The sequence below is a fragment of the Poecilia reticulata genome, linkage group LG3, assembly GCF_000633615.1.
Source record: "Poecilia reticulata strain Guanapo linkage group LG3, Guppy_female_1.0+MT, whole genome shotgun sequence".
In the NCBI taxonomy this organism is placed as follows: Eukaryota; Metazoa; Chordata; class Actinopteri; order Cyprinodontiformes; family Poeciliidae; genus Poecilia; species Poecilia reticulata.
In genome coordinates, this window is record NC_024333.1 from 4,416,484 (window position 1) to 4,429,093 (window position 12,610).

Consider the following 12,610-nt stretch of genomic DNA (forward strand, 5'->3'; position numbering starts at 1 on the left):
AGTTTAAAAATGGCACGTGGGAGGGACACATCTATCCTTTTGTTATGACGGCAGCGTGTTTTGACACAATCTTTTTGAAGTTATTAAGAGGATTTTGAGCAGTGCTTCATAAGAAGGTTGAAAGGAGGAAAAGCTGATTCAGTTTGCCTTTTTTCGGATCGGAAGCTCAGAAACTAAATGCAGGGATTATCCATTAATTTATTTGGGCTTTTTTTCCATCTTTGATTTTTGGAAAACATTAACCTGTCTATATAAATTTTTGTGTGAACTAGAATATTTGAAGATATAAAAGAAGCATTCTTAGTTTCCTGTGGTGAGCATACTGTAAATTTTCAAGTTGGTAATGGAGGAGATGTCACACTGTGTGTGAGAATAGTCGCTGTTAAGGAAGGTCTGTTTTAAAACAAACACAAAATTATTCTGAGACGGATGTTTTAAAATGTGTTGGTTGATTTAGTTTGAACAGTTCTAACTACTTTAGAACATGAGGCTGACCTTGTTCGCGCAGGGACAGGCAACACAACACATCAACAAAGCACTTCAACCCTTTCTGTACGCTAACTGGACTTATGTTGGAGCATCTAAGATTATAAGAAAACACTCAACTCAGTCCTCTGAAGGAGAAAAGAAAAAGATATGGGGCATTTTTATTCTATATGTGGCTTCATAGCTCAGAAAAACATTTTCCAAGGGTAACATCCTGCTGCATTTAAACCTCAGACAAAAAGTGGTTTTCTGTTTGTTTTTTTCTTACATGTTTGCTGTTGTTTGGAAAAACTTAGGTTACTTAGGTCTAAACATGAGGAAATAAAGAGGATTTTGTGAATCATGAAGTGCTGTAATTACTTCACTTAAGATAATGCATGTGTTACACATTTTTAACAAGATGGAGAAGATATGAATGTCATCTGAACTTGATTTTCAATGTTTTGGTTGAAGGATATTTTGCATTTAGGATTTGTACATCAGTAGCAGGTGACATTTTGAAATGACGCAAAATATTACAGCTTCTGACACTCACTTATAATGGTATCATTTATGCTAATATTTACTGATAACATTGATGTATTTGCAAACATTAATGAACATTTTCATATAGTTATATGGCTACTATGTGGCAAGAGTGGATTTTACCTAATTAGTGGGTTTGCTAGTCATTTAAAACAGTTTTAGTTTATCACAAAAAGGGTAAAAACAACAAAAGCCTGATATAATTATCGTGTTGTATTGTTCACCCCCATATGAACGTCTGAATTTTGGATTTTCATCATCTTCCAGCCATAGTCATTCAAATTACAAGCAGTGTAAAGGCTTGCAATATTTCACTGTATGTGTAATAAATCTATGCATAAGATTTAGATTGACACAAAAGACAAAAAAAGTAAGTTTTTTTTTTTTTTTACCTGTGTATGTGCATAAAAAGCCACCACAACTACACTCACACACTCTGTCAGCCTGGCCTGCTTCAGGTGTGTCAAAACCGAGAAACATATGAAACTTGTGGAACAGCATAAAATAAACGACTTAAGACTGAGAGAGTCGAAGTGCCTTTTATGTCATCTTTTCTCTGGGTGGTCAGCCATGACATGTTTGGTGAGAGACATTCACTTTATCTCCGTCTCACTCTATTACCCTGCCTAAACAAGTCACAGGGCAAAAAGGAAAAAGGTCCCAATTCACACATTTATGGGAAACGGCTCAGTGGATCAAAAAAGCATTTTTTATTTTCCCCCCTGCAAGACAAACTTTCCAGAGGAGGCTTCTCCCTCTAAGCATTGCCGTCGCCTTGCACATTAAACATCCCAGTGAGCGGAAATGACATAGCTTGTGGCACAAAGGTCTTTCTGTTGCAGTTTGGATTGATGAGACTCGCTAATAACCAATAAGATGCTGTTTGTGGAGCTAATGTTGCTCTGAGCTCTTTGGGAGAATGTTGTGGAGAATTCTGATATTATTAATTACCTAAAATATCAAGATTATTTATAGAAACAGAATCTACAAGCTGCGAGAGAGGTGAAATGATTTATAAATACAATAGAGCAGCTCTTCATAACTCGGCAGGTGAATATTGATTGATCCAGGATCAGTAGGCCGAATCATACACCACTTAGATCAAATTATTTCTCCTTTAGACTCTAAATCAAAAGAAAAATGCCGTTACTTATTGTTTTTTTAGTTATTTTTTTCTGATCCTTCTGCCTTTTGACAAAAATTGCCATTTGGTAGTGTCCACTTGCAGTTCTGTGACCATTTGTTTGCTGTGTGCTCTGCAGGTAATAAATCTTCACTGTATGGCTGGTACACTTAGGAAAACATGTTGAAAAGAAAGCATTTGCCTATTTCAAAGGCAAAAGATAGTGGCATTTGTGCATTATGAACTACAAAACTCAAATTGTAAGGAAATGTTGGCTTTTATCATTTCTTTAGAAACTCCAATCTTTCTGGGCTGAGAAGGCGAGTCAAATTAGACTTTTATGTTAATAACCACTTTAAGCAAAAACGAAGGTGGTTGTACAGCCATTCACACAATCTAAGAATCTAAGTGTTTTAATTTTTAAGTGCAGATCTTGGCTGAAAATAATGTACCAAGACTTCTGGGTAAAAGCTTAAAGGAGGAGTCGCCACGGTTACTGGACGTGGTATCCCCAAGAATAGAGGCTCTGTTTGTGGCACAGTTTTATTACGGCAGCTTACAGCAAATTAAGTTTGGAGCGACGCTGCATTGTCCTGATTGTTATTGGATTTTAACGAGCTGCAGCGGAGATATACTTTAGCTTCTCTATATAACATAGACATTGTTTTCACACCCCAGATGTCCATGCACAACCTGGCATGGCATTTTGATTGATGGGGGGGAGGGAGAATTCTTAGCCTCTTGCAAACGTATTCATTCATACTCCTTGAAATTTTGCACATAATGTCACAAGATGGCCTCTTACACCCATGTCTTTTTATTAAAAGTCTGTGTTATAAACCAACACAAAGTAGTAATATTAGTTATAGTAACACAAGACTAACGGCCATCATAATTGTGAAGTAAAAGGACAGAGATATGTCTAAAATAATTTGACAATTTTGGGAACATTTGTTATCATCCCCCGTTACGCTGATGCCATAAATGCACTGTGACCAGATGTCTTAAAGGGGCAGTATTATGTAAAATCAAATTATGTTATAAATAAATTTTGCTTAATGGAAAATTAAGCAAAATGTAATTTTTTTAAATTTATTTTGCTTATTTTCCATTAAGCTTAATGGAAGCAAAATTAGGGCTGCACAGTGGCGCAGTTGGTAGAGCTGTTGCCTTGCAGCAGGAAGGTTCTGGGTTCAATTCCCGGTCCCGGTCTTTCTGCATGGAGTTTGCATGTTCTCCCTGTGCATGCGTGGGTTTTCTCCGGGTACTCCGGTTTCCTCCCATGGTGCAAAAACATGACTGTCAGGTTAATTGGCCTCTCCAAATTGCCCCTAGGTGTGAGTGTGTGGGTGCATGGTTGTTTGTCCTGTGTGTCTCTGTGTTTCCCTGCGACAGWCTGGCGACCTGTCCAGGGTGTATCCCGCCTCTCGCCCGAAACGTTAGCTGGAGATAGGCACCAGCACCCCTCCCGACCCCACTGAGGGACAAGGGTGCAAGAAAATGGATGGATGGAAGCAAAATTAAGCTAAATAAATTTTGCTTAATGGAAACGCCAATTTTAAAAAGTAAAATTAAATTTTGATCAAATGAGGTGGGTTGTTTTGCCTGTATATCGAAATTGTTTTTGTTTTTTTTACAAAGCTGCAATGGAAACACTTTTTTTTTGCATCACACAAGTCATACATGATCAACAACCAGATGTTGCCACTGGTGTAAACAAGAAAGAAGAAGACAGGAAGTAGCAGGATGATGACACGGCTTGTTTTTCGATGACTGATCTCGTGAACAAACTCATTCACATGCAATGTTAATTGCGCTTCTCTTTTAATGGAAACATCGCAATTGCAAAATTGTGTTTTTTCAACATTAGCAGTATATCTACAAGTTTTAAACACTTGTAAAAAGTAAAGGAAACGCCTCTAGTTTTGCTTTTGTTTCGTTATAGGTGTGTTCTCATTATTTCCATGGGCTTAATCAGTTCATCACACAAAACTGGCATATTCACTCATTAAGGGCCATGAGAGTCCAGACAATATTATTTGGAGGCAGAATATTACTGCGCATCCCTTAAAATCTAATATCCCACCAAGTACTGCATCCCACTTAGTATATTAAAACACTGATAATCCAATGACGACATCGATTTAATAGCTGTGCCACTTAAGGTGGCATTTAAAAAATTTTCTTCCACCCCTGCTCTTTTTTCACCTCGATGTGCGACACTTTGAGCAGTGTTAATTCCACAATAATTTGACAAATATTAACCCTCCGATATTTGCTTATCATTTACTGTGACTCATTTCCGTCATTTCTCCTTCACACGGTTTCTGCACAGTTTAGCGCGGTGGCGTGGAACACACCGCTATGTCCAGCCCAATAAAACACTGTTATGTTTTTAGTTTGATTCCATCAGCCAAATTAAGGCAACCGTAGACCCAGGACCCCATTAGTATGCTAATAAAGGCTCTCAACTAATGACTGATTTACAATTCAGTTGATTTTTGTCCTCGCTCCGCTTGTATGCACAAATAAGTAAAACGCTTTCCTTGCACACATGTTCATGTTAATAGATTCCACATTTTATTTTTGTGTGTTGTTTATCATCAGAGGCAGCTTACTTCTAGCCCTGCTTTTATTCCTGTTTTATTCCTGTCTTGACCAAATCTACTTTGCATTTGTGTGTGATTAATAAATTGTTTGATATCATGAAAATATGAGAATCATTTAAGCCCTGGTGAGACTTTTTACATCTTTTTTTTCTTCCTACTGTCAGCCATTTTGAACCCTCTTAGAGTCGCCTTGTAAGCGAGTACTTCTCAGTGTGATATTCTGCAAAGCAGAGATTCTGATGCTGATTCTAACAGGTCTCTGTCTCCCGCAGTGCTCAGCGGCCTCTGCTCTAACGCCTGTCCTGAAGATGTCAAGGTGAGAAACCTTTTACTCTACTTTTCTGACATAAAAAGCTCATGTGTGCCTGGATCACATTGATTTTTAAGAACTTTCGAAAAACTTTAGTACAAAGTACAAAAACACAAAACATCAAGTATTTTTGGTCTTGTTTTTAATGCAAATATCTTAGTGTACTCAAAATAAGACCAAATTTACTCATAAGTAACTTTTTAGCAAGATGCAGCAGCTTGGTTTAAGCCAATAATTCCTTTATATTGATGAAAAAATGTTTTTTCCACAGGCCGATTATTTCACTTATAATGTGGGGGCAGATAGTTTTGTTATAAGTGAAAAAAATCTGCCAGTGGAACTAGTTATTTTTAATTAATATTAAGAAATAATTTTCTTAAAACAAGCTCTTACATTGCTGAAAAGCTACCTGGAAGTTAGTTTTATTTTCTTTTAAGTGTACTAAGATATTTGCATTAGGAGCTAGACCAAAAATACATGGTAAGGTTTTGTGCTTTTGCAGTGTAGAAATAATTTGAACATTCTGTCAGGAAAGTGCTTCGATATTGAGCAAAACCAAACTGTCAGTAGATCTATTTTTTTCTTTGTTACGATAAAAGGAACCCAAGTCATCCCATTTGCATATAATAAAAAATAGTGATTTTTTTTGTCGTTAATGCCGCATTTACATAAACCTTTCTGAACAATTACCTAGCTGTTGGATAGCAACATAGAAGCTAAAGGAGAAGAATGTGAGCAGCAGCCTTGATCAGCAAGCCTTACCTTTTATAAAAGCTCCACATAATTAGCCCCTGTTTGTTTTCTCTTCAATATGGCGACAGAGTGTCAGGGATGCAGTAAAATAGCAGAAAGTAGCATTTTTTTCTTTTTTTTTTTTTTCTTGAAAGAGCCACTGACATATTGACAAGCATGTTGGTATATTAGCACTGCAGAGTGAGCCAGTGAGGGATTCTATCAACAAGCTCAGACTGAATCATTCTCCTGAAGGAGGGAGGATCAAAACAGCAAGGCTGATTTTTTTGCAACATTTTAAGATGAAGAAAATCTCCTGATATGCTAAGACCAGAGAAGGGTTTCAAGTTTCTTAAGTTTTAAACAAAATTAAGAAAAGGTAAAACAAAAATTGTAAAATGGCTTTGCTGTTTTTAAAAATATCAGAAGAACTGAAGCAGGAGACAAAAACAAAATAGAGTAAAATAAGAGTTTTTGGGGTTTTTTGTTGTTTTTTTAAGCCGTCCTTTTGAGTGGTTAAGAACTGTCCAGATAAGAGGAGGCAGTGGCATAGTCTGATGGAGAGCTGTGGTTACAAACTGTAAATCACGGTGATTTCTAAACACACCTCTGTAAACAAGCATCCAAACACCTTCGTCTTTACGTCAGCGGGTCTGTAATAACTCAACGTTGTTGGATTTTATTTGATAAACAGCAGGAGTTTTTCCTCCTTTTTTAAAAACAAAACCTCTTGACATTTGGGATTTGTTTATTAGACTGGGTACTTTGACAGCTGTGATCTCAACTGGGACTTACAGTGGAGTGGATTTTCTCATAACATCCACATGTTCCTACGACCTCCATCCCATCCTCCTGTTTAGTGGTTAAGGTATCAGAGGCATCATGTTTACAATGATTACACTGGCATACAAAAAATATGTTTTTGGAAAGTTGTCTGTGTTTTTTCAATTGAATTAGGACTGTTTTGCTCAGCTGAATCCAAAAATGACATCCATTTTTCTCAGTCAGGTCAGAGTTTTCTTCAGTTTTTTTTGTGACATTATCAGTTCACTTCCGTTCATATTTCTCACCCAAAAAAGGAAAAAAAAAATTTTCCTAACAGTATATTAATTTCATGTTGGATTTCTGTAAGTTGAATAATAAACACTGCTAAGGATAAGTACATGTGAATTGAACATTACGTCTTCATTGTGTAAAATTCTCCGTCTCTTTCCTGTCCTGATGGAGTTTCTCCTCCTGCTCGTCACTCATTGATCAGATTCTCAGGAAATGGATCCAGATGTAAGAACAAGTCCTGCATTTTGATGCTCATGTTGCTCCATAGTTCAGAGAGTTGACCTGATTGAGCAAAACCAATGTGATTTTTGGATTCAGCTCATCAACATGACCTTGAAACGGTTGAAAACCCCCAGGCCATTTTTGACTGGGGTTTTTCTGGTGATTAACCAATAAATCATTTGCTCATTTTATAAAATATTAGAAATACATTAAAAGGAGCAAATAAACAACTAATTAAATTCTATTTTTAAACAAAAGAATGTAATTTTTTTGCCAAAAATGCAATAATAGAGAATTACTTCAATTTGTCTAAAATCAACTTGTGAAAAGCTCAGCCCTTTCTGCTTGACTAAGCATTTTTGACTTAGTGTTTTTTTCAACTAACCAATTAATAATTTAAAATTTGATAGCAGAAGGTGCTCAATTGGAGATTTTTCTTACACAATTCAAACCAAGAGAAACTAAAATTGTGCCTAACATTTGAACATATTTACAGACAAAGATTGTTGTTTTTTTTTTATCTTAAATGCAAAACGTTTATATTTTTGTACAGTTTTGGATTAATTACTGCTCAGAGTGTGTTATTGTTTCAGCAAATGGACTTGTTTTGAGTCTGTAAGTTAAAGTTAATGATTTCTAAATTAGTTGACGATCTTTTCGTGATCTTAATCATGATTAATCGTTTCAATTTGACCAAAAAGATAAAAACAATCTTGAAAGTGTAGATAACATTAAAAAGCGATCAAATGCTAATGAAGATAATGTGTTGGTTGAAACCTGCTGTTAATATCTGATAGAAATCAACACCTTGAGTTCTTTAGCTTTTGTTTCTTAACTTTCTATTCACTTTACAACCTTAAATGGTTACCTTTACTGCTAAATTACATGTTATAATGATATAATAACTATTGCTCAGATTGCCTTCTTTGACGATGATCTTATTTTGAGCTTACTTGGCACAATATTTAGCAGTAAGAATCGTTTTCGTTCTGTGTGCAGTTTTTGATGAAAAGCGCTGAATGCTTTGCTGTGAGACACATTGTATTTATTGTGAAAGCACTAATGGCCAATTATCACATGTAGGTGGACAAGCAAGAGAAATAAACAGGTAAAAAAAAAAAAGCATCCGGCACCGTTGCTCCTCTCCCAAAACCTTGGAGGAGAAGTTCTTTGCAAAACACATTATCTTTGACATCAACAAGAGGCTGCCGGTTGTTTTGCTCCTCTGTCTGTCGACTCTTCCGCCTGCTTGTCTAAGTGAAAAATATGATGAATGCGGTAGACGAGTGGAGCTTGCGGCTGCTTTAACTCCCATCCTCTCCCATCCATCAGCCCCGCTCGCGTCTTTCTCTTCCACTCTCCTACCCCTCTTCTTCTTAGTCACACCTCTCGTCCCCCTTCATGCGTTCAGCCCGCTAGTCTTCTCCTCAACACTTTTCTCATCTCTTCCTCTCTCTTTTCCCCTCGTCTGTCTGGTTTTTTTTTTTTTTTTTTTTTTACCTCATTCCTATTCCTCTCTCACCCAAAGCGCCACCGTGTCACCGCATAAAGGGCCGAGTCTTTCCCGCAGTGTGTCTGCGTGTGTAACGGGCTCGTGATTAGCCGATGTAAAGCGAAGGACGACTCGACGGGTCTCCTCATTCCTTGTCATCCTTTCATAATGAGGAGATGAGACGAGAGCTAACCGTCTACCCCGCACGGACACGCAAATGTCACAGTCGCTTATAGTCGGGCAGGTTCAAGCCAGCTAAGTCTGGCCTTTTGCGTTTGCACTTGTGATGATGAGAAGATTGTGTAAAATGTCAGAAATGTTCAGCTTTTTTTTTTTTTTAAATTGTGTGTCTGTGTGTTTGTTTTAACAGCCGTTTGGTGTGAATCAGCCAGGCCCTTATGTCATGTACACCACAGTGGACTCTAATGGCTGCTTGAAAAATGCCTCAGGTGAGCACTTTTCTGTTTTTAGTCGGTATTTTTTAATAGCAGCTCTCACTCCTCGTTTTAAACGGCTCTCCTCAGTGATGGAACATTGGCAAGTAGCATTTATTTTCCTGAAAAAGATACTGCCTCAGCTTTGTTATATCACAGTTAAACTGGTCTCACTGCAAAAACACAAAATCTTACCATGTAATTTTGGTCTAATTTTGAGTGTAAATATCTTAATAAAGTACTTATTCCATTGGCAGATTATTTCACTTATAGCAAGACATTTTTCCCATGTTATAAGTTAAATTATATAACAATAGAACAAGTATTTTTTCATCAGTATTAAGGAATTATTTACTTAAAACATGCTTATATATCTTGCTGAAAAGTTCATTGTAAGTTAGTTTTGTCTTATGTCTTGGGATTTTTTTTCTTGTATTTGAAACGAGGAGTGTTTTAAACTAGGGCTGTTGCTTGTTGTATCATCAGTCTGTATCCGCAAAAATGGTTCTAATTCTTCACTTAGAGCCCCAAATGAATTGCTTGTGCGCTGATATAAGTGCATATAATGTTCTGTGTGTCAGGGTTTGTCATTATACACAACACAACACAAGCCTCAGTCTTTGTTGGAATGGTTGATGTTTAATCGCAAACATTGATTCTTGTGTTGTAAAGGATCAGGGATTCTGCTCCCCTGTAGGATTAACACTTCCTCCGCCTCTGAAGATGACAAACACTTCCACATCCCAGCTACATAAGATGAAATTACTGGAGGACTGAAGGATACGAAGGTAGAGCGAGACAGATGTTGGAGTAGATAAAACACGACGCTGAGGACAGCAGCGCATTACACTGACACCGAGGAGCGCCATATTAGCTACACCCAGTCTCGCTGTTAGACTGTGGGAAGGACACAGAGCTGATGAGGACAAGATGCACTGACTGCCCGGGGTCAGAGATATATATAGTTGTGCGCTGCATAATCTCACTCTGTCAGATTTGGTTGTTTCATTTGTCTCTTGGCGCAGCTGGGGTGGATACATATTTAAAGAATGAGTAGATGGATCACAGTTCAACATCATAATTATTTCACTCTCCCTTAGACGGCTACAATCGTCAGGATGCAAAACAGACTTTCCTCAGAGGGACTTTTAATTCTTCTACAAACACTAAATATACAGCGGATTGGGGGTTTTTTTATTTGTAGGTTTTAAATCAGGGCGGTTTATTTGCTCTTCAAGGTGTAACATATGTAGTTAACTGGGCAGTGACTGCTACAGCGAAGAGGGAGGGAGAGGAGGGGTGGGCTTTTACCGCCAGCACCCACGCCTACTGCAGAGAAAATGGACAGTAATTCAACATCCCACGGAATGAGGAGGCAGCAGAAAGTCACTGCTAGCTGAAGTTAGGAGTTGCAAAAGGCCGAACTTTGGTGGAGATTTGCAAAGGGAATGAATGACTTTAGTGTTTTTTTACTGCGTTAAGCTCTGACCACAGTCTAAGATTCATAAAGCCGCCTGCAGGGATTTGCTGCCATTCAGTCGCAAAAGCTTTACCGAGGTTGGTCTGCTCGCAGTCGCCATGCCAATTCATCCCCAGGTGTTGGATGTGGTTCAGGTTGTGTGCATGCAGGTCAAGTTATTTCCAGCACCAAGCAGGTATGCAATTGTTGTCTAGTGCATAAAGATTTAACCATGCTGAAGCAAAGGCTTTTCACCAGGTTTTAGTGAGCGCATAGTAGTTATTGTGTAGATTTTCTTCAGTTTCACTCACTCACTTGCATCAGCGCACAAATCATTTTATTAAGAAGTACTTACACAACACTCACATCAGCAGGAAACTTGACTGCAGAACACTTGTGCCAGCTGAACTTGTACAGCAATGCATCAAGATAATTGTAATCCATTAGTATAAAATAAAAATGTACAATATCTGTGCAGATAGATAACATGTACTACACAGAGTGAGGAGGAGAATTCATTGTGTGCATTAACCCATTATGTCCTAAATTAACCCGTTATGTCCTAAATTAAAGTAGTAGTCCCTGACCTTTTCTGAAACACAGATAAACACATGATTTTGGGCAAGGATTTTTTGTGAGAGGGGGAGGTGTGTATAAACTTAGGAAAACATAATGAAGTGTATTGGCAGCTAGTATTATGGAAGCCAAGAGCGAACGTTTTCCACATCTGCTTTTTCCCGATGGTTTTCTCAAGATCACAGTATGTGAGTAATAAACCCGATTCCCAGTCGGCCACGTTTGTTTACGCTGAACTCGCGTTTGGTCTTGAGAGGTTTTGCGAGACACCTGAATGTTGGTGAGTGAAATCGGTTAGTGTGTGGCGTGTTGCTCCTGCCTTGTGGCTGAACACTGCTGTACGACCAAACCAGCTAACCCTAAGATTTTTTATCACCATGTGTGTGGTGGCAAGTTTTGAAAATCAGATGACAATTTTAAAATCCTACTGTGTAAACCTAACGGTATCCCTTGGATTCTCTATTTTCACATTTTCTGTTTTTGCTGGAAAGAAACATTAATTTTAAACACCTCTGTTTTAAATGTTGTCCATCATGAGAACCACTTACAAATATATATATATATTTTCCCAGTTTCTAAACAAAGGGCTCAAAGAGAGAAGAGTTGCCAACGGCTTTGCTGGCACAAATCCCAAGACCCCTAATTTAACAGAAAAAAAGTGCGACGAGGGAGCTGTCTTTGTGTGTGCGTGTGTGTGTGTGGGGGTGTGTGTGTGTGTGTGCAGTAATTTGAAGTGTATTTATTCTGTAGCGTGTGGGTCAGGAAACAGCTACTGAGAATGCCAGAAATGAGCAATAACAGACTGCGCACACACACACTCTAACGTGTGGCTCTTTGCTGGGGTCCAATGTTCTTCGCTTACCCTTCACCCTCCTGAAGGGAAGAAAGAGCAGAGATGAAAGGAGAGACAATAAAACACTCAGAGAAAAAGGCAATAAGAAGTAAAGAAATAGCTGCTATAACAGAAAGGACTGATAGGTAAGGGTTAAGAGTTATAGCATAAAAAAAAGATAGTGGTAGTCTGATTAAAGTCATTTTAGTCTCACAAAACTTCAGAAAACGCACTGTTGGCACAAATCTGCTAATTACCATAACCACATATACTGGTACATTAAAGATATGCAGAAGTTATAATGTCATCCTTGAACATGCAGCAAAAGGTCAGCAGCAATCCTGTTATACTCTGCATCGTGTCCGTGGCCATGTGCAGTCTTTGTCTGTGAAGTAGAACTCTTAAATGTGACTTGATTTCTTGTGGGCCAACCTGAAAAATCTCCTGTGGGCTTCCATGGGTGAAAAAACATCACCTTGGTTATGCACCACAGCTACCTGTGGAAAATGATTCTGTGAAGCTGATTGTTTCAGGAGAAAAGAGGTGATGGTGTTGGAGCAATATGTTAGTTACTGCGGCTTTCACTAGGCCGCCATTTTCTTATTCCTGATTCACACAGCAAGATTTTTATGCCGATTTATTTTATTTTTTTTGTCCCAGTTTTTTTCTTCTGACAAGGACGCATCTGGATGACTAAAGATTATGTTAAGAGAAATTCTTGCTGTACGTGGTGTGTTCAGAGTGATCTGAGGTC

At 38.1% G+C, this 12,610-nt stretch overlaps 1 protein-coding gene across 1 annotated transcript in view; it reads left to right on the plus strand.

Moving 5' to 3' along the window:
- The window catches only part of itfg1 (integrin alpha FG-GAP repeat containing 1), a 181,060-nt gene that overhangs the window by 126,715 nt on the left and 41,735 nt on the right, over positions 1 to 12,610 (plus strand). Inside the window, exons 13-14 of the mRNA XM_008404870.2 lie at positions 5,016 to 5,059; positions 8,926 to 9,004. Of these exons, the coding sequence (XP_008403092.1) occupies positions 5,016 to 5,059; positions 8,926 to 9,004 (123 nt within the window). The remainder of the gene's footprint in view (positions 1 to 5,015; positions 5,060 to 8,925; positions 9,005 to 12,610) is intronic.